We start from the raw sequence: 23,117 nt of genomic DNA on the forward strand, positions 1-23,117 counted from the left end.
GGGGAATCAAGCCTCGAACTGGGGTCCTTAGGCTTCATAGGCAAGTGCTTAACCACTAAGCCATCTCTCCAGCCCATCTTCTGAAGTTTTTAATGGAAAAATAAGAACATTTTTTTTCCTTTATAGATTTGATTTCTTCCAAGTTGATTTTTTCTGTTTACTCTTGCCTCAATCTTTAATATTTAAATCTTTCTTTTAATATTTGGTGATTCTTGGTACTTGCCTAGAGAGGCAGGACAAGATTGATTGGAAGCTGTGTTCATGGATGGGCTTATCAACTGTGGGTGTCAGCATACTGTGATATTTGGGGACCTGATCAGAAATCTCTGATGTATCTTGTATTTTCTCTTTGGCTGGTCAGATTATCAAAAAGGAAGCTTTCAATCTCTTCTCCAAAGGATCTATGTCAGGCTGCCAGTCTATTGGAGAGAAGAGGGCTTAGGCTGCATGTAATGTGTCACTTAATCCTCGTGCTTCTAATGCAACTAAAGGTAAAGTAATTAACTTTACCAGTGCTTTTCTAGGGTGAGGCTCAGTCGCCCAGTGCAGTGAACTGGAGAAGGTATCTAAACGAAGGTTTCTCCCCTGTGTCCAGTTCTGTAATGCAAACTGGGACACTCTTAGTGCCACTACCACTAGTTTAGAATTGTGCTTTCTCTGATCCTCTCAGTTACTATTAGATTTTGTTTTCTGAACCAAAAGCAAGAGGTTGTGCATATTGCACTTAACACACCCAATACCTCTTTCCACTTCAATAAACATTCTTTGGAACATGATTGCTAGCAGGTTTCCTGTATCCTTTCATGTATCATAGTTTATTTAACCAACTTAAAAAAATTTTTTAATTGCTTATTTATTTGAGAGAGAATGGGTACGCCAGCGAGCTGCTGCAAACAAACTCCAGATGCATGCGTCACCTTGTGCATCTGGCTTATGTGGGTCCTGGGTATCAAACCTGGGTCCTTTGGTTTTGAAGTCAAGTGCCTTAATGATTAAGCTATCCCTCCAGCCCCTTAACCGACTTTTTATAGCTGCACAAATTTCAATTATTTCCAAATTCTTTTTTTTTTAAACACACACACACACACACACACACACACACACACACACACACACACATATAATCTCATTTGATTCTTACGACAAACTCTTTTTATTTATTTATTTTGGTTCATTTTTTATTTATTTATTTGAGAGCGACAGACATAGAGAGAAAGACACATAGAGGGAAAGAGAGAGAATGGGCGCGCCAGGGCTTCCAGCCACTGCAAACGAACTCCAGACGCATGCGCCCCCTTGTGCATCTGGCTAACGTGGGACCTGGGGAACCGAGCCTCGAACCGGGGTCCTTAGGCTTCACAGGCAAGCGCTTAACCGCTAAGCCATCTCTCCAGCCCTCCAAATTCTTTATATTACAAGCAATAGCCATCTAACATTTTAATTGCAAAAACCATTGACACCCACATTTTCCTCAATTTCAATTCAGTGCTATTTTCAACAACTCTCTGTGAGAAGTTCATTCATTCCAGGGAGCAAAAGGTCTGCAAGGGTGTTTGGGAACCATGGGGTGCCATGTGGGCTGGACACCAGTTAGAAACGCTCCACAGAAGACTGGAGAGATGGCTTAGTGGTTAAGGCACTTGCCTGTGAAGTCTAAGAACCCATGTTCAATTCCAAGGCGATGCAAGCTCAAGGTTGCACTTGAGCACTAGGTGGCGCAGTCATCTGGAGTTGGAGTACAGTGGCTGGAGGCCCTGGCTTGCCCATTCTCTCTCCCTTCTCTCTTGCTCTCTCTCATAAAAAAATAAATCAATAGGGCTGGAGAGATGGCTTACTGGTTAAGGCACTTGCCTACAAAACCTAAGGGCTCAGGTTTGATTCTCCAGATCCCATATAAACCAGATGTACAAGGCAGCGCATGTGTCTGGTGTTTATTTGCAATGGTTAGTGGCCCTGGCACACCCATTTTTTCTCTCTCTCTCTTCCTCTCTGTCTCAAATAAAAAAAAATAAAAAAAAATAAATTGGCCATAGTTTATCATGTTTAAAGATCAAAAAAATCAAAAATAAAATATACTTATAAATCTAAATAAAAATTTAAAAAACAGAGAAAAGCCCCACAGAGTGTTTTTTATGCAGTTCAGTTTGGAAGTCACACTGTTCACAGACTGCTTGTATTTCTCTAAGGAAAGATGTGCTCATCATGGCTCGAGGGAAGTCATAGAAGAAAAATTCTGGACAGGAGGGGATGCCTGTCTCAGAAAGATCAACAGCCTGAGATTAGTAAGAAGACCAGCATAATCCACCTACTTACCACCAGGACATGCTTAGAGTACTATACAGTGGGAAGCAATGCTTTGGCATAATTTTGTATCAAAAAAATTCATGACTCTGAAATATTCGCTGGAAGCCAAATTTTGTAGTGTACCTCCCTCCACTCCCCAACCCCTGGGCTTCCTTTGGAAGAAGGGCTTTGCAAAGAAAGGCATCATTTCACCAAAGTCAAATACAGGGCCAAGTCCAGTAATTCTTTAAGTATAGCTCGAAGACATCTTACAAGACAAGCTTGGTACGTGGCAGAGTGCTGAGCCTGGGTTCTTTCAATCCAACCCCTTTAGCTTTGGTGCAGATATTAAATCTTAAAACCTATATTGAGGGCTCCTGGGAAATTTGATGTTGGTCATGGACCACAAATTGAGAAACTGGTTTTGAGAGTTTTGTCAGAAATTACAGCAGTGTGGTTTGAATCTGAAAATCCTGAATTCATCTGTTACCTGTCACAGGATCTTGGTCTTAAGTTCTTAAGTAAGGTGTGAAGAGTTTATTCATCAAGGTGACCCACCATAGTGTGTTTAATTAGCACAGTCCCATCAGGCAAATATTTAGGATGACAGCGCTCTCTGTCCTTGATTGGCCTGTTGTCTCTTTCCTGTGGACGTCTGGGATTCATGCAATCCCTTCAGAAATCATGGGTTTTCAGGCAGGAAGGCTACCGAGAGGCCAGGAATAGGTTTTAAAATACAGTAATCGGGGACAATAAAAACAAACAACAGAAATGGGCCAGCTCTACTCTTTGGACTCAAGCAGTGTGAAGTTGCCACTTACGCTTGAAGGGTGTGTGACCAATTCTGGAGTCTACATGCTCAAATCTTTGATCCAAACCCACAGCCCTCAATCTGGAGCCTTGGGCTCAGCGGGGAGTCTTAGCGATCTGAAGTGTCCCCAGGGCTGGACAAGGTCAGCAACCTGCCCGCCTGGCCATCGCCCGCAGGGGGCGCTCGCGGGCTCCGGGGGCAAAGGCTCGGCGATCCCGGGGAGCGCGCGGTGCTGCAGCGCAGGGCCACCGCGTCACCCGCCCGCTGACCCCACGGGCCCGCCCCCGCCCCGCCCCGCCCCGCCCCGGAGCCGCAGCGACGCCGGACGCCCACGGTAAGCGCGGCGGGTCCCCCGGGCTTCCCTGGCCCGGCGCAGGGTCGCGGGCGAGGGGCGCTGGGGTTCAAGGTCATCCCCGCGGCCTTTCTCTTCCGCTCGGCACTGCGTCGCGGTTTGGGGGCCGCGCCCCTCGTCGGCAGCTGGTCAGCCCCCAGCCTCAGGCACTGCCCTGGTACCTCGTGCCCTTGCCAAGCCCGGCCCAGGAAGCGGCGCGCTTCCCTCGGGCCCTAGAAAACACACCGGAAGGGGGAGCTTTGGGTCAAGCAAAGGCTTTTCTGTCCCCAAAGGCTCGCCTTCCGCGCACCTGGTTTTATTTAATCAGCGTCCAAGGAAGGAATCTGGCCTGGGCCCCCGAAGCATCCGCGAGCAGTTCTGTCCACGAGCGCTTGCACGTGGACCAGGCGTGCGCAGACGCGCCGGCCGTGCCAGGGGCCGCAGAGTCCTTTGCACCTTTCAAGGTTAATTGTAGCCTTGAGAGCATTAGGTTGTGGGGATGTTAGCAACTGAGATATAAACGGCAGTTAAAAAACACATTCATTAACACTGAGGACAAAGTGACTGACTTGTACAGTTTTGTGCATGCTGAAATCTTTTCTTCCTTGTTTTAACCACACCAAAAGGATTATCGAAAAACGACTGCCTCTTCCTATATGCCCATTTCCTTAACCGCACGCACACGTAATTTTTACCTAGCTGCAATTAGAAGCGTACCAAATTCTCATTTCAAATTCTGGAGCAAGGGAGGTAAATTACATCCCAACAGAAGAAAGAGAAGGCTTCGTTAGAAGTTCTGAGGAAGAGCTCCTGCGCAATTCGCGGCATGGAAGTTAAAGACTGTATCAAGCTTTTAGCCTGTATTATAAAAGTTTAAAGGAGAAAGGACATGAAAGGCTTTAAAAAAGATCCTGATGTATCAATAGCATAATCCACGTACACTTTTGCTGAATCTTTGTTTAAAGCCAAATCAAATTTTCTTTTTTTTATTTAGTACTTCGATCTTTATGACTTTAAGAAAATAACTCTTACCCTACCATATATTGGAGTTTTGAGACAAATAAATTTTAGTAAAACATTTTCTTTTCTTTTTTTCTTTTCCTTCTTCCTTCTTCCTTCTTTCTTCTTCTTCTTTTTTGTTTGTTTTTCTAGGTAGAGTCTCACCCTACTCCAGGCTGACCTGGAATTCACTATATAGTCTCAGGGTGGCCTTGAATTCACCTCCTTCCTCTGTCTCTTAAGTGCTGGAATTAAAGGTGTGCGCCACCACGCCTGGCTAGTAAAACAATTTCTAAACCCTTGCATTTAACCAGAGGCTTCAGGGGTCTTGCACTTTGGTCCCTCTGTCTCCTAAGCCTTTCCCTTGCTTTTGCATTGCTGGAACACCCTTACTCAGATCTCAGCTCGCATGACCATGTCACGGACCTTACCATACAACAATAATGACATTTCATTTTATTTTCTTCAATGCACTAGCCACTATCTAAAGTGATATTAATTTGATAATTGCCTATCCCTACCACTTCTATACCTCCAGTGTCAACCACAGCTGGTATTTAAAAACACCATTAAAAGAATTTGCAATATTTAATGTAACTTTGAGGAGACATTACTGTCTGCTGTCCCTCATCCTTTCCTTTGTCCCCTGGCTGGCTTGAGTGTGACTCTCTGCTTAGGATCCCATTTACAGAGTCCCATTCCCCCCCCCCCACCTCGGGGATTGGGCCCTGGAGGCAGCTAGGTCAGTTTCTGTTGGCTCTGGTCTAGACAGCAGCTGGGACTCTCTCACCCACAGGTCTGGGGACTGCTCACCACACAGTCCTTCTGACCACTTAGCACCTCCCAGTGTTTGGCTGCAGTGTGAGGTTCTAAGGTTCTTGCATGGTGGGAGCTGCTGCTGAAAGATGTTCTGTTTATGTTGGACTCCAGGCACAGGGGATAATTAGGGGAACGAGATGCTGCTAGGCCAAGGCCTTTCCTTTTGGGCAGGGCTGCGAAGCTGCAGTCTGGCTTGCTTGCTGGCAAAGGCCATGGATTCCTGTGGATGCCTGTTTTGCTGTGAGGAAGTCGGGTTGGGACAAAAAGTTTTGGATTTCTTGTGGCTCTTTGTGGATTGGTGGTTGTTGAGAACCTCTGGGCAGTATGGAGACGTGTCTTATCATCCCTTGCCTTGGCAGGGTCCTATAGCTCCCCACCTCCCTAGGGCCTGATTGGCCAGTTCGTGATGGTGTGAGATCAGATATTCTGGAAGCTACCAGCTGGGAAAGAAGTTTTTTGGAGTTTTGAATGTCCAGCCCAGCGACTGGCACTTGACGGCTGTTTGCTAAGTGTTGTTATAAACAGGAAATGTGAGATGCTCTTCAAATAGTATTTCAAGCCTGGCTATGATAGTGCAGAACTGTTAGATTTGGGGCTGCAGAGATGGCTTAGTCATTAAGGAGCTTGTTTGCAAAGCCTAACCACCCAGTATCCATGCGAAGCCAGATGTACTAAGTGGCACATGCATCTGGAGTTTGTTTATAGTGGCATGCCCATAACTCAGTCTCTGTGTGTCTGTGTCTGTCTCTCTCAAATAAATAAAAATAAATAAAAGAAAAGAAAAACTGTTAGATTTGGTGAATATGGTAGCAGGAGGCCAACTTCCTGCTCCCACATTCTTCATCTGTAAATGCAAGTGCTAATATTGTAACAGGGGTTGTCATGAGGGTTTGAAGGGCTGAATTTCGTGTACCTGGAATAGTCTGGCAGATAGTAATAAGAATACAGTACAGAAAAGGTGAGCGTTATCTCACGTGGGAGAGAAGAGAGGGGGACTAGAAGAAGTGTATGGGATGCTTCAAAAGTAAATACCTCATAAACTCGGTTTGGTCATACTGCAGTACTTTATACTTCCCATGAATTTTGTATATGTTTCAGTATTGCTCAGCATATGATGGAAGTATGAAACTTTCACTGTCCCGTGTATCATGTGCTGCTTTGTAACAGGCCAAAGACCAGCGAGGCATTAACTTGGGCAACCTATCTTGTTTTTGCATGACCTTATGAAGAAGTGCTTATTATTACTTCCAGTTCACAGATGACGACAGTGAGGCTGAATAACTCACTCAACCACAAGACTTTGCTGAGCCCTTCGACTGCATCATCTGGAAGTTCCCAGGGTGACCATGGAAAGCCCTCTTTCCTGCTTCCTAAACTTTTTCAGGACCCAGTTTGGCACTGGAGAAATGGAGCCATAGACAGGTCTACTATTAAGGAGGGAGCAGAGTGCTGCGTGTTTGTAGGCTGTTCCCCACAGTAACTACAGCCTTCTGCAGCAACCCTAGCCCAGGGTTCTGGGTACAACCCCAAGAGCTGCATCTGTTCATTTCCTTCTACTCTCCTAGGCCTTGGGCTTCCAGCCTATGGACATGCAGTATCAACTTTGAAAGGAGTCCAAGTGAGGATTTCACCTGTGTGTCTGAAGACTTGGCATACTGCTCAGACATTTCTTTTCTGAAGAATATCACACTCTTCCTTCATGGGCCTCAGCTACTGCTTTTGTTTGGACATTGCTTCCTTTAGAACAGGGCTCTGGCATGATCATCCCAGTGGACCGGTAGCTCTCTGCAAGCTCTCCAGGGGACATTTAAAGACACCTCCATTCCACTGTTAGCCGCTTACCAAAAGGCATCCTAGAAATAAAGAAAACTTGTGATAATATATATGTATCAATGAATTTACCACTTAAGCCGTCTTTAGGTGTTTGGTGCCACATTCAACAAGGACTCCTTTCATCCTGTAGACTGGAACTCCGAACCCACTCAACAGTAACTTCCCATTGCCTCTCCCTTCTAGCCTCTGGCACAGTCCTTCTATTCTGCCTTCTCTGCAGGAATTTAACTCGTCCAGGTAGCTCAGATAAGTGGAACCATGCAAACACTAATCCTCTTTTTTTGTTGTTGCTGATGTTTCTTCAAGGTACGGTCTCATTCTAGTCCAGGCTGACCTCAGTCTCAGGGTGGCCTTGAACTCAAGGGGATCCTCCTAACACCTGCCTCCTGAATGCTGGGCTTAAAGGTGTATGTCACCACGTCAAGCTAAGCATGAATGTTTTCATGTCTGGCTGGTTTCATTTAGTCTTCGAGGTTATCAGCATGCCAGGACTTCCTTTTGAAGGCTGAGCCATGCTCCTTTCTGTGGACACACCGTGCTCTGTTTATGCATTCATCTGTCTGTGCCTGCGGTTGCTGCCACCTTCCTGCTGTGCTCACTAGGTTCTTCAGCCTCTGCTGGAAGCTGCCTTCCCCATCCACAGACGCTGGAGATTTCCTCTTGGGTTTGCTTGAGTTACATCTGAGCTGATGATAGAAAAATCACAAGCCATCTCAGAGTCAAGTTAGATAGAGGATAAAAGCTTTTTAATTCCACATTTTCAGTGGACTTAGATAGCTGCAGTGTATTACATTGGGATTCTTTAAAAAAAATTTTTTTTATTAACAACTTCCATGATTATTAAAAAAAAAACCCATGTTGATACCCTCCTACCCCCCCACTTACCCCTTTGAAACTCCACTCTCCATCATAACCCCTTCCCATCTCAATCAGTCTCTCTTTTACTTTTGATGTCATGATTTTTCCTCCTCTTATGATGGTCTTGTGTAGGTAGTATAAGGCACTATGAGGTCATGGATGTCCAGGCCATTTTATGTCTGGAGGGAGCACGTTTATAAGGAGTCCTACCCTTCCTTTGGCTCTTACATTCTTTCTGCCAGACCCTGAGCCTTGGAAGGTGTGATCGAGATGTTACTCAGTACTCCAGTCACTTCTTTCCAGCACTGTGATACCTTCTGAGTCGTCCCAAGGTCACTGCCATCTGAAAAGGGAAGATTCTCTACCCAAAGTGAGAGTAGCATTAATATAAGGGTATAAATATTGAGAGAAGTGCTTACTGGGCAGTTTGATAAGCATAGTATATACATTTTTCCAGACATCAGCAGATGTTACACCCCTAGGGCTCATGACTACCCCTGTTTTAAGTTTTCAGTATCAGGGTTGTGTTCCCCCCATGGAGCGGGCCTCCAGTCCAATTGGAGGGCAGTTGGTTTCCACCATGACAGATGTACCACTATTGCACCCGTTGGCTCATTCGGGCTGGCTGGCTAATTATAAGGCATGCAATGTCCACTGTTGAGTATCTCCACTGGTTGTGTCTCTTTCTCCCATTGAACTACATGTAGAATGGCTTCTTCCAGCTTATTGTCAGCTGGTCTACATGGAGGAGGTTATCAGCTCAGTTCCAGCAGGATTTCTCAGTGGCCTGCAGCACATTGGGATTCTTGTGGGAAGAACTAAGCAATGATTCCTGATGGGGGCAGGTGAATTCCTTTTAATTCTGAAGGAAAGAGGCTATCTGAGGGGTGACTTTTCAGCTTGAAGGCCCTGTGCTATCTGGGTCTTGGAAAGGCCTTAGGTATCTGGGTCCAGAAGAGTTGTGGGTTGGTTGGAAATCCAGGCTTGCACCATAGGGAGAAGGAATTTGGTTGCTTTCTGGGAGCATCTGAGGGCTGCTATTGGTTCATACTCAGAGTTGATGAGAGCATAGCAGAAAAGGGCTTTGGTAGAGTAGAAGGAGAACCATTAAATAGCCCATCTTTCGGCCACCTTCCTATTCACTTCTTTTCTCCCTCAACGAATTTGATCCAGAGAAAACCAAATAATTTTGGCTGAGCTATTAGGTTTGAGTTGATTTCCAGACACATGTAGAAATAAGTACCAGATTTTAAAAAATATTTATTTATTCATTTGAGAGGTGGGTGGTACAGATAGAGAGGATAGGTGTGCCAGGACCTCCAGCTGCTACAATCAAACTCCAGATGCGTGTGCCCTCTTGTGTGCACGTGCAACATTGAGTGCTTGTGTCACTGTGAGTCTGGCTTATGTGGGACCTGGAGAGTCAAATATAAGTCCTTAGGTTTTGCAGGCAAGTGCCTTAACCACTAAGCCATTTCTCCAGCCTGTATTTACTTTTAAGAACATTGGGCATGGTATTAGAGATGAGATGGCAAGAGAAATAAGATTAATACTTTGAGATTTATCTAAAGTAAATATCATAATCATAAAATCGATATACATTGGACACATAAAACTCAGACATGCAAAATGGAAGAATAGAAAGCTTGCCCCAGAGACCCAGGAGATAACTGCTGAATATATTTTGTGGATAATCTTCCAGAGTTCTTTTAAAACATATTTTAGTTATTTGACAGGGTTGGGGAAGGAGGGATGGAGAGAGAATGGGCATACCAGGGCCGCTAGCTACTGAAAACAAACTCCAGATGCATGTGCCACCTTGTACATCTGGCTTGTATGGTTTCTGGGGAATAGAACCTTAAGCTGGGTCCTTAAGCTGCATAGGCAAGTGACTTAAGCATTAAGTCATCTCTGCAGCCCAGAGTTCCTTTTCTTTTTTTGTCCTGTGAAAATGTAAAATAGATATTTTAAAACAAGCTCTTTTATTTATTTATTTATTTGAGAGAGAAAAAGAGAGGGAGAGAGAGAATGAGAATGGAAGTACCAATGCCTCTAGCCACTGTAAACTCCAGACACATCTGTGTGTCTGGCTTATGTGGGTACTAGGGAATTGAACCAAGGTCCCTAGGCTCTGCAGGCAAGTGCTTCAACTGGTGAGCCATCTCCCCAGCCCAAGAACTGATATTTTACCAAACTTGGATTATATAAATTCTGTTTTGGCTATTACTTTTAAAAGTTTGTTATACTAGAACCATATTTATAGGTCAACACGTATGCATATATAATCATATGTAACATATGTTTACTTTAAATAAATGTTCAAATGCACTTTGGAGGGAGAAAAGTCTGTAAAACCTTTATATTACTGTTAGAAAATTCTGCTCAGAGTAGCTTAACTGTGCCCTCTTGTGGCCTGAGGCAGTGTTTAACCTTTTCTTCCAGCCTTAGTTTTTGGTTTTTAAAGGTAGGCCTTTTATTCTAACATGGAGAATTTAAAGGTGAGTGGAATAAGATCTTTACTAGGAGTTCATAGTCTCTAAGTGGATTTGATGCATATTATTAAATAACTATGAAATAAAAGCAGTTTTATTAATATGAGAACTATGGTTAAAATCCCATATGGGTCTGAAGATTAACACGATATACAGCAGCAGGCACAATGGTAACAGATGACATTTATCATTCTTCATTTTAGATGTGGAATTTATCTCATGAAAGCCTCTAAATATGGGGAGGATTTTGGCTAGAGGTCTGATGAAGAGATAGAATGGGAGGAGGGTTAGTGTTGCATGTATGGGAACTCCCTATAAAAGCAAAACCATAGGAATCTATCCAGAAAGAAGTGGGCCTTAATGACTGATTGCTTGGAGTGAAGTGAGAAATAATATTAAGAAGCTTTGAATCCCAGTCTAAAGAATGTCACCTTAATTCTGTTGGCAGACAGTAAGAATCAGGAATTCAAGCTCTTCGGTGGGCAGCCATCCTCAGCAGTGCGCAAGATGAGAGGGGCCAGGTAGGAGGCTTCTGAAATGGCCCAGCTGAGATATACTGCAGCTCTGAAGAGAGGCAGCAGAAGTAGGAAGCAGGGGACAAGCGTGGCCTTGGCTAGGATGCCGGCAACAATACAATCTCGAGTTTCAGTTGTTATTGTTCTTCTAAAGCCATAATAGTGTTTTGTGCACTTGGAGTGGAGGTGTGATGATGTAATTGGCTTGTTTTAACCTCAATAGATGTTTCACTAATTTCATGCTATTTCTTACCCCTCTCTTCTAAGAAAATAGATGTTTTCAGGACACCAGGTAGAAGATACTGGTCAGTCTCTGATGGGGAGCTTCTCTAGAGATCAGATCCTTGGTAGCTATTCTAAACCAGTAAGAACCAACACTTCATTTGATCTTAGCCAAGCAAGGCACCTATTATTTGTATTTCCAGTGGTGATGTGATATTTTTCCCAGTGACTATGAAGCCAGAAGGAATTTGGCAAACTGGAGCCAACAGAATTTGGAGTTGATTCCACAAGCCAGAGAGTAGCTGCAGCATCCTGTGTTGTGGCCATTTAAGAAGATGACAGAATTCATTGAGATTAGAATGTAGTGTGTCTTCTAAAAAATATCAGTTTTCGGGCTGGAGAGATGGCCTAGCGGTTAAGCGCTTGCCTGTGAAGCCTAAGGACCCCGGTTCGAGGCTCGGTTCCCCAGGTCCCACGTTGGCCAGATGCACAAGGGGGCGCACACGTCTGGAGTTCGTTTGCAGAGGCTGGAAGCCCTGGCGCACCCATTCTCTCTCTCTCCCTCTACCTCTCTCCCTCTCTCTCTCTGTGTCACTCTCAATAAATAAAAATGAACAACAACAAAAAAATTAAAACAAAATACTTAACAGTTTTCAAATCTAACTTATGAATGTTTCTTTATTTGAATGTGTGTATATGGCAGCAGGTTGGTGGGGGGTTGGATGAATGGGCATGCCAGTGCAGCTTCTTTTTTTTATTTTAAATTATTTATTTATTTGAGAGCGACAGGCAGAGAGAGAAAGACAGATAGAGGGAGAGAGAGAGAATGGGCGCGCCAGGGCTTCCAGCCTCTGCAAACGAACTCCAGACGCGTGCGCCCCCTTGTGCATCTGGCTAACGTGGGACCTGGGGAACCGAGCCTCGAACCGGGGTCCTTAGGCTTCACAGGCAAGCGCTTAACCGCTAAGCCATCTCTCCAGCCCTGCCAGTGCTTCTTGCTGCTGTAAATGAACTTTAGAAGCATGTGCTACTTTTTGCATCTGGCTGTACATGGGTTCTGTGGAATTAAACTTGGGTCAGCAGGCTTTGCAAGCTAGTGCCATTAACTACTGAGCCATTTCCCCAGTCCCATAAAAATTTTTTAAATTAATTAATTTATTTGCAAGCAGAGAGAGAGAGAGAGAGAGAAGAGACAGACAGAGAGACTGGGTGCACCATGGCCTCTAGCTGCTGCAAGTGAACTCCAGATGCATGTGCCACTTTTTGCATCTGGCTTTATGTGAGAACTGAGAATCTAAACCCAGGTCATTAGGGTTTGCAGGCAAGTGCCTTAACTGCTGATCCATCTCTCTGGCCCCCATAAGTGTTTCACTATAGCAAACACCCAGAGTAGAGAATCTCCAAGCAAGATCGTTTCACCAGAATCTTCTTGATGGTCTCAGCTCCATCATAGGGACATGTAGGGTGCTGTTAGAAGATAAAGCTGGGCGTATGCATGTGCTTTTATCTCCAATGAGGACAATCGTACCTGAAGTCTTTCTTCCTAGTTCGTGTGGTCTCTTGTCTTCACTAGGCCCATATCAACAAGTTCATAGATCTGAGCACCAGTCACATGGAGAGAAGTGATTATATTGGTTTGTTTGTGCTTTTCTCTGTAACTAGTAAACTATTCTGCACTAGTAAACTATTCTGTGGAGCTTTTTAAATATTGCTGTTGGAGAAACTACCTTGAATTATAATTCATTTTAATGATAACAAAGTTGAATAGGGAAAGTGATTCCGGGTGTTGCCAAGGCACCCAGGAGCTAGAATTCAAGAAGACTGGCATGGCTTTTTCCTCTGAACGGTAGACAGTATTTTCCTGTATACTGGCAAAAAGGTGTGACTGAATGTCATATATAATGTAACGTGTCATGTGTTTGTGCAGTGTTAATTATCAGCTTGAGTTATTTCTCTGCTGAAATCATAACTCAAAACTTATTTGGCATTGGTGTGCAACAGTTTCTTATTTCAAACTCTTTCAAATCAGTGTTATGAACTCTGCCACTTTTTAACCATTTAAATTACATTCCTGCTAATAGGATCTATGTTTTAGCATCAACAGGCGGATGGTCGAATTGCATGGCTCAAGTCTAGTTCGGGTTTCATGGCTAATTGGGCACATATGTACGAAACTATCCCCTCTACTTAGCAGTGAAGAAGTTTACTAATACGAACAGCTTTTCTATAACAGGCAGCTTATTTTCATCTGCTTAAGTAGCTTCAAAAACAAGGACCATTTCTCATACTATATCTTAATGTGTTAACTGTTTTCTTAAATATAGATTTCTTTCACTTAGCTTAATGGGAACTCACCAAAATCATAGCCTTTCAGTCAAAGCCAGTATTTTCCATGCCAGATATTCTGAAGAATTCCAGTGAACCAAAAAAGCACACATTTCTGTGCTGGCAGTGTGCATATGGGATCCTTCAGAGGCCTAACAGAAATGTCTGATGGAAGGGTTTGAAACAGGAAGAAGATTAATGAAAAGAATGTCAGGGTAGTTTGCAGCTTAAATGATGTGGGTAGTAAAATAATTTTCTACACCATAGGAGGGTTTGATTGGGAAATTGAAATTGCTGCAGAATCTTAACACTATAAAGTAAAACTTTGACTTCAACCCACTATGAAGACATAAAGACAGTCCATGAAACTAGAGCGTTGAACCTGTAACAAGCTTGTCATTATATTGCAGGAACAATTACCACTGGTCTAACAAGCCAACTTGGAAAAAAAGAAAGGAATAGGATGTTTGAAGTTGAAAGAGTCCTTGAAAATCTGTGATATCTGTCTAGTCATTGTAAATAATCATTTGGTTACAGTTAGACGCAAAGGGCCATGGTACCAGAAGTCACATGATTTCAGTTTTAACCACTGCCTGAACTAGGTAGTCACTAGGCAGGTCAGTTGATTTTTCTATGTTTCTGTTTTATCACATGACTATATATACTTCAGGGTTGGAGAGATGGCTTAGCAGTTAAGGCATTTGCCTGCAAAGCCAAAGGACTTAGGTTCCATTCCCCAGTACCCATGTAAGCCCGATGCACAAGGTGGTGCATATGTCAGAAATTTGTTTACAGTTGCTGGATGTCCTGGCACCCTGGCATGTCCATTCTCTCTCTATCTGACTCCCCCTCTCAAATACACACACACACACACACACACACACACACACACATATATATTTTTCAACCAAGTTAGGGGGCTATCGTGAGACTCTTTATGGGAAATTCTATGGATTTTTTTTTCTTTTTCTTTTTGCTTTTCATTCTTCTTTTGAACAGTCTGTTGAAAAATAATGCTAAAGTACTATAAAAATTAAATTTTTATGGAGTTGAACAGTAACAACCAGATAAAGATAAAAGCACTTTTCATTATTGCCCTGCTCAAGTGCTTCGCTCTTACTCAGGTAAAGAAAGACTGCATGGACAGTGCTGAATAAATGAATGGATGAATCGTTCTCTTTGCTTTAGTTTTATATTCTTCTTCAGAGAGTTGGATCAAAAGTACAAACTAAACGTACAGTTTGTGGCTCTTCAGTGCTCTATGCTAGGACCTATTTAAGTGTGACCCACATACATAGACAGTCTACTCTGAAGGACACCCTAGTTTTGCATTTGTATAAGATGTTTGGTGGGGTTTTTCCTGTGATACTGGATTTGGCCACCAACTTGCCAATTATAAATGCATCTTAAAGGCAGTGACAGTCGTTGCCCTCTTTTTTTCTTTCTTCACTGTCCCACCTCTCCAGGTTTTGACTCAGCTTCCCCTCTCATGTGATAGAAAATAGATTGGGAAGTCAGAGAGAGAGAGAGTTCTTGGTTGCAGCCTTTAAGGGGAATAGTGTTCATGATTTTCTCCACTTGTACAAGGGATCCAATGAGCTGTGTGTGTGTGTGTGTGTGTTGGGATGTGTGGAGAAATGACTATATTTCTTCTTGTTTTTTATTTTATTTTATTTATTTGAGAGAGAGAGAGAATGGGTGCACCAGGGCCTTCAGCCACTGCAAACAAATTCCAAACATGTGCGCCCCCTTGTGCACATGTGCAAGATTGCGTGCTTGTGTCACTGTGCATCTGGCTTATATGGGACCTGGAGATTTGAACATGAGTTCTTAGGCTTTGTAGGCAAGTGCCTTAACTGTGAAGCCATCTCTCCAACCCTAGATTCCTTCCTTCTTTCTTTCCTTCTTTAATATATTTATTTATTTGAGGGAGGGAGGGAGGGAGGAAGAGAGAGAGAGAGAGAGAGAGAGAGAGAGAGAGAGAGAGAGAGAGAGAAAGTGGGTGGGGGGAATGGGCACGCCAGGGCCTCCAGCCACTGTAAATGAACTCCAGATGCATGTGCCACCTTGTGCATCTGGCTTACATAGGTCCTGGTGAATTGAACCAAAGTCCTTTGGCTTTGTAGGCAAGCACTTTAATCTCTAAGCCATCTCTCCAGCCCCGATTCCTTCTTTCTTATAAGAAAGGAACATTGGTCCTAGGTTCCTCTGCTCTGTATTTGTTTGTTTACTAGGCATTAGATCTGTCCTTTGGCTGCTACAACAGAGAAAACTGAGGCAGATGGCCTGATCCAGCCATGAGGCAGCCTGCATGGCTCTGGCTGATACGAAGGAGGTGTGAATGTGCCATGAGGCACATTCTGCACCCCTGTATGCACAATTGTATGAGAAGGAGAATCACTTCTCATTTGTTCTTTATATAAAGCCTCTGAGAAGAAATTTTTCTAAGGTAGAATAAAAGCAACTCTTGTTGCTTCTCTCACCCATGAGGGCAGCCCACTGGGTGAGGATGCATTACAGAGAATCACACTTCTAGCTTCAGCCTGTCCTGCAGGGTGTGGAGGCTATGTGACTTGAAGTCAGCGATGCTCGATATACCCTGAACAAACAAACCCTAAATGGTGGTGATAGAACTTGCCTGAGAGCATGTGTTGCCATGGGGATGGAATATTTGACAGCACAGTTGAAAGTAGTGAATGGGGCTTAAGTAGTGGAGTCTGGGCAGGAGAGAGATGCTGGGAAGGTGGAACTTCTGGTCTCTTTGCTTTAGCCACAAATAAGTTTGCTTTCACCAGCTGTGTTGTTAGATTACGTGTGGGCAGAAATGGCTCCCTCCAAATCCATCCCCTGCTTCCTAAGACGAGCAAACCGAGGTTCAGCCTGGTAAAGTGGCAAGCCCTAGGTCACAGAGCCTTGAGTTGCAAGGTCGGGACCCAGTCATTTAGTTGAGCACCCTATTTCAATAGGCAATAGAGTTAGCACCATGAATCCAAGGTGTAGGACTGAGGACCTATTAGAGTCATACAGGGTGCTTTTATTTTTTTCCTTTTATCTTCCTAAAAAGATTAATGCAGCCACTGCATTCATGTGGTACCTTTACTGCCGGAAAAATAACAGCCAGCATGGGCTTTCTTGGGTTACTTTGGCAAGAGATCTCTGTTAAGTCAAACACAGTTAACTTTAATGAAGCCACTTTGATTGTGGGGAAGAGACAGCGACACCATGTTTCCTTAGCAATAAACCACGCTGACAGATAAAAACAAACAGGCACAAGATAACATATAGTATTTCTGAGGACACGGTGAACAGGGCCAGACATGAGTAACTTTGCTGTAAAGCTGTGTCGCTCCATCTGCTGTGCAAAGTTCTAAGAGGTGGGGCTGTTCCAGACACCACTGCCTGGGTTACTATTATACAGACAGCCCTAGGATGTTAAATAAACCCACTTCTACTGGGGGTCTTTCGGAAGGCCCTCTTTGCTTCTCTTTTGCATTGCTTATTCAATTCTAGCAATATAGTCCTCCACCTTCCTTGCAAGAGGACGATCCCGATCATGTGTGAAGCCCTCCCCCGCACTGGTCCTGGGGTCGATGACTGCTGTGCACAGAGCCACCATGACTTACTCCATCTTGACAGGTCCTAATGCAGAACTTGGCCTAAACCAGAAATGCAGACAACAGAGCCAGTCACAGCTAGACTAGGTTTGGTGGTAATGCCCATTCATCGTAAGCCACAAAGAGGAAAATGGTGCATAAATTGGAGCTCCCCCCAGGCGTGATCATTAGTCATTGAGTGAAATTCCAGTTAGACAATGAGTGACAGACATAATCTGCCCCCAGTTTCTTTACAAGTCATGTCACTTCCTGGAATGCTGTGTGTTGTAACCTTTCCTTGATGGCTGCTTCTGTGTGTATGGATGGGGAAAGGATCGTTACAGTTGTACTTTTGAATCTAAAACAAAATTGCATGGGTTGTGTGTCAGTGGTGTGTGTGTATGCACACATATGTGCCAGTGTAGCACATGTACCTCCTGCAGTAGATGGAGCAGAAAATAGGTGTCCTTATCCATCACTGTTATTTGAGCTTGTCTTTTTTTTTGTGCTCTTTTTTTTATAAGATCTGTTGATTTGGGGGTTCTGTGCTCCCCTATAGCACTAGGGTTACAGACATGTGTGGTCACGCCAATCGATTTGTATGGTTCTTGAACTCTAGTGATATCAGACCCGCTTAGGCCCTCAAGCTTGAACAGGAAGTACTGTTAACCTCTGAGCCATCTCTCTAGCCTCTTTTTTTTTTTAAATTTTTATTTATTTATTTGAGAGTGACAGAGAGAGGAAGAGGCAGAGAGAGAGAATGGGCGCGCCAGGGCTTCCAGCCACTGCAAATGAACTCCTTGTGCATCTGGCTAACGTGGGTCCTGGAGAATCGAGCCTCGAACCAGGGTCCTTAGGCATTGCAGGCAAGCACTTAACCGCTAAGCCATCTCTCCAGCCCCTCTCTAGCCTCTTTTGAACCCTGAAAGCATTCTCTATATGTATTTTTCTTTGAGCTTCACAGCCCTTCTCTTGAGGTTGTTTTCCTGTGGTCCCACTGGTTTGCCCCTGGGCAGCAAACATTAAGAGTCATGATCAAGTGTGTCTCAAAGGCAATTCTGCTCCAATGAAAAGTGCTGAGGGGGTGCGTGTCCATCCAGGGTAGGGTGGTTAGTGGCTACTCTGGCTTCTAGAGCCCTAGTTTAACCCAAAGATGATGCTTTTGTCTCAGAAGAATCTTTTAGTAAGACACATGTTAAGTTGCCCCCATACCTACATGCCTAAGGGTATTGTCATTTACATTATATAGACACTTAAGGAAATACTTAACTTTCTCCTTACTAGCCAAACTAGGCATAGAGGTGCTCTTATTGCCTTTGTGGTACATTTGAGGAAACCGAGGCTAGGAAACTTTAAGTAATTTTCCCAAGGTCACACAGGTAGTAATTGTAGGTCCCTGAACCTGTCCTTCTGTGTGTCCTGCTGTGCTGAAGACTTACTGTGAGCATGTGATAGAGGACAGAGCAGGAGGGAGAGGCCTTGGATGGACTGAAGCACATGGCATACTAACAGTAACAATACTTCTCACACATGTCAGTTCCTAGGCTGATATTTATCCACATGATCTCATCTACTTTGGCAGTGACATTGCAGGTAAGGGAGGTTTTGGTCCCCACTTCATCACTGACCTATTGTATGGTTTAGGAAAAGCTGCGTAGCTTCCCTAGGCCTCAGTCTCCTTGTTGGCAAAAGGTGATCATAATAATCCCTTTACAAGAAGGTTGTGAGAACAAGATGCCACATGCAAAGCTGCTGGCATGGTGCCTGCCCTTTAGAGAGGACGCCTGGAGATTTACTGTATTCTGTCAAGGGGATCCTTGTTATCTTCATTGTACAGACAAGGAAACGGAGAAGAGCGGTTAAGTCCCAAGGATAAACAGGATGCTCTGACCCTTTGGCCATCATTGCTGTTGTTCCATCTTTGATGTTGGCTGTGATTGAAGAATCCTTTCCCCTCTTCTGTGATTTGGCTATGGGAAGAAGCTGGATGTTCGAAGCACCTAGCTTTGCCCTGGACCCTCCTCTGCCTCTGCAGCATAGAGAAACATGTACCTGGGAGGGAGGCAGTTTCCTCTGATGACAAAATGGAGGTTCAGAATAGGCAGGGGTGTCTCCCCGACAATGCTGAGAACAAAGTATAAAATCCTCTCTTAAGGGCAAAGGAGAGTGATAAAGTTGTGCTTGTGCTTGTGAAAAAGCTCTGGGGGCTTTAAGTGTCCACAAGTTTAGGAAGAGCTAGCCATATTGGCCACAGCTGCTCGAGTGGCAGATGTGATTCTAGTGTGTGTTGCATCAGGGTTCCAGAGACCCTAAATTTCCAGAATTTAGGTGGACTCGCATGCATCCCACTCTGGTGGGAATGAGGCCGTGGCAGCAGCAGTGGACCTCTCCCCCTGCGGTTCTGCAGGTACCACTGACCCACAAGTACAGACAGGCGCACGCTTTAAGCTTTATGACAGACATTAACACACCTTCAGCTTATAAGCTGCACTGAATTTGATCCACAACAAGATATTTATCACGCTGCTACCCAGCAGCCATGGGCCGCAGCATGAGGCAGCCATACTTCCACTAGCGTTAACAGCCAATATGCCATTTTGCTGCGCAGTGTTCTGTCAATCCCACGAGCTTCAACACTTGATCGTTAGATGGGTTAGTCAGGCTGTAGGCTGAGGCATGTGTTTTGAGCACACGCAACGTAGGCTGGGGCTGAGCTAGGAGGTTGACTAGATCAGGTGTACTGAATGCATTTTCAATTCATCAGTTTCATTTTATCATGGATTTACTCACAGCAAGTTGAGGAGTACTCTACAACCAACAAAATGGATTCTACACAGATCACCTCATTATCTCATTCCAGCCCCCTAGTGATTCTATAAGGCAGTTAATCAGCCTCAGCTCACCTTTAAATAGGTTAAGAACCCAGGGGTTAAGAAGTTCCTGTAGTCATTGTGTGAGAGTTTTAATTGTACCTGGCCTTGGAAAGAAAAATGAAGCTTCCCATTGCCTCCTCCCACACCCTTGGCTGGGATCAGGTTTCTGTCTGATTGACATCAGGGCTGGGTGGTGATGACTCTTAATTACCCAAAGCTTGTGTTCACAGCCTCAAACTGGGGGGTGGGGCAAAGGGGAGGATAGGTAGGCAGGGTCTGTGTGAGGACCCAGAGATCCACTCTCTCAAGAATACTCCTCACTTGTCACATGAATACCTCTTAGAGGCCAGAGCAACTGGACTTAGCAGGAGCTATAAGTGGCAGCCCAGGACCAAGCCCCAGTGACCCAGTTGGGTTTTTCCTGGCTCCTATTCCGCCCCCCCCCCATAATATCCCAGCTGCTCTCAAGATGCTACTTCCAAATTTGACCCTGGTTACCCCAGGCTAACAGCTGGCAGAGAGTTGGGAATGTGGGCAGAAAAGGAGGGGTGCTTTAGGCCCAGGGTTGATGCTCCTGGCTTTTCTCACCTAGCATCTGTCCATGCAGGTGACCTCACAGTGGTGGCAGAGCTGCAGGAGAGAGCTGCCATGGCCTGTGAGTGGAGAGTGTTCTGTATTAGAGAAAACCCTCCCTGGTTTGTTTTCATCTTTGAACCTCACTCTCTCTTCTCCTTTTTGCAGCCCCTCCCAACGGCCCTTTATCAATACCTGGCTGGCTGCTGTAGCGTGGTGTGCCCTGGGGCAGAGCATAGAACCTTTCTAGGCCTTGGCTGTTTTACTTTATGTGGATTTTGGCTCAGGGGGCAGGATCATGCACTTTCTACTTTTCTTGCAATTCCTTCCGGCAGTGGAAGCTGAGTTGATATAGCAATTATTTTTTGCCTTCTTTTCTTTCTTTTTTTTGGTTTCTCGAGGAAGGTCTCGCTCTGGTCCAGGTTGACCTGGAATTAACTGTAGTCTCAGGGAGGCCTTGTACTCATGGCTATCCTCCTACCTCTGCCTCCCGAGTGCAGGGATTAAAGGCGTGCGCCACCATGCCCGGCTTTTTTTTTGCCTTCTTTAAAAAATTTTTTTAAAAATTTTATTTGAAAAAGACAGAGGGCAGGGGAGAGAAAGAGAGGGAGGGAGGGAAGGAGGGAGGGAGAGAATGGGTGTGCCAGGGCCTCCAGCCACTGCAAATGAACTCCAGACACATGCGCCACCTTGTGCAGCTGGCTTATGTGGGGCCTGGAGAATCAAACCTGGGTCTTTAGGCTTTGCAGGCAAGCGCCTTAACTACTAAGCCATCTCTCCAGCCCTGATAGAGCAATTATTAACATCGAAACGCTCTTCCCTCTAGTGGTTCACTGGGAAGCATTCATATTAAGGTGCATGTCGGGGGATGGGGCGGGCATGGAGCACAAGTGGTAATGCAAATCCTGTAGAGCAGGATGACCTTCCCGAGAGGAGCCCTGATTGGCACACTGGCAGTCTGCCTTTGATGCCTCTTCCTGGTCTCCGGTAAGCTTGGGCACTGTCCAAACCAATTCAGATGATTTAATTAAAAAAAAAAGAAGCAACACAACATTAATGACAAAATGCATTAGGGTTCCTGGGAGAGAGCCCGTAAAGCCCTTTGACTAAATGTTGTTTGTTCACATTACTGACTGATGATAACACTTGATTGATGGGTTGCACCAAACCTCCTCTTTTCCTCATGAAACATCCCTTTGGCATCCCTTCTTACTCTATAACAAGTATTCTGTTTTGAGAAGAAAACGCCTTTAGTGTGTGGAGATGAAAATGCCTTTCATAACATACACACCTTAATATTTGACTTTTCCTGTTTCTTCAGAGTGAGGACAGATCTTAATTTAATATGGCAAGTTGAACTGTGTGCTCCTTTCCTCAAGTTTTAAACTTTACCCTTAAGTTGACTCTTGCCTACTCGGTGACCTCGCACCCTAATTTTTCCGTTAACTTCCTGTACTGCATTTGAAGTGCCTATAAATCACATCTTAGGTCAACCCTTTCCTTAGTGTATTCCTGCCATGCAGTGCCATTTACAATAATGCCAATTTATTAGGTTTTTGTTTTTTTGACAGTCCAGACATTTTTCATTTTTGGCTTTCTTCTTCCTTTTTCAATGCCCTGCACATTTCAAGTCTTCTCTTGGTTTCGGTGGTGATGATTGCTGTAAAGCACTGATTTTTCATTTTCTGAGGCAGCAAATGCCACATATGAAGTTCTATGTGGGCTGACCCAGCATGATGTGAGTTCAGAGCAGAAGTCAGGCACTGTCATATGGACCCACAGCCAGAAGAAGATATTGGGGAGACAGAGACCCTGGTGAATAGATTCTCACCTGGCACATGGGTGGGCCATGAGCAGGCCTACCACCCACCCCCAGTGTAGGACCCTCCTTTAAATAAAATCACATACTTTGAATGATCTCATAATCGTTGGTTTGTTTTCAGGAGCTATCAGGTTGCAAAGGGAAAAGTTAGTGAAGCAGAAACAAGTTTAGCTGACCTTGTCTCCAGCCAGGAGGGAGGGAGAGTCAGGGCTTGGCAGAGGGAGGGGAAGCAGATAGTGCTTTTATTCCAATAGTATCTTCTAAGAACATAGCTTTCATGATAAACTCTGGCCAGTTTTCCCAGGGCACCATTCCTTCCCCTTGTGCAAAATCATCCAACCATAGCTTCTCCCATTGCTTCTTGTCCTTATGAGTTCTGCTGGACTTGAGTGCTTGCTGTGAAAGACTTTGAATTCTAATGATTTGTGCCCTTCCAGGCTGTGAGATTCATCAAGCACTTACCCAGGTATTCAGCAGGACTGACAAATTTATGAGACTTCGGAGCATCAAATATCTTGTGAAACAGTGAGGGTGCACCCCAATTTACCTGTGGGTAGGTATGTGCAACAGAATGACTGAGAGGAGATCCCCATCACGTCCTGGTATGACAGTGGGCAAGTTAAATAAGCTTTTTTAAACCTCGTGTTTTTTTTTTCTTTCTTTTCATCTTTAAAATGGTAATAAACAATGTAGAGTGAAAACTGAGGGGACACCTATAAAGTTCTTAGTGACACTCTTCAATGAATGTCAGTTGTCATGAGACTGGAT

The 23,117-nt window shown here is 44.4% G+C and overlaps 1 protein-coding gene across 1 annotated transcript in view; it reads left to right on the forward strand.

The window, feature by feature from the left end:
• Positions 1-3,365: 3,365 nt before the first annotated feature.
• The window catches only part of LOC101605134, a gene marked incomplete at its 5' end in the record, with an annotated part of 194,604 nt that continues 174,852 nt past the window's right edge, over positions 3,366-23,117 (forward strand). Inside the window, one exon of the mRNA XM_045156986.1 lies at positions 3,366-3,428. Coding sequence (XP_045012921.1) covers positions 3,366-3,428 — 63 coding nt within the window. The remainder of the gene's footprint in view (positions 3,429-23,117) is intronic.

The sequence above is a fragment of the Jaculus jaculus genome, chromosome 8 (assembly GCF_020740685.1).
Source record: "Jaculus jaculus isolate mJacJac1 chromosome 8, mJacJac1.mat.Y.cur, whole genome shotgun sequence".
Taxonomy (NCBI): Eukaryota; Metazoa; Chordata; class Mammalia; order Rodentia; family Dipodidae; genus Jaculus; species Jaculus jaculus.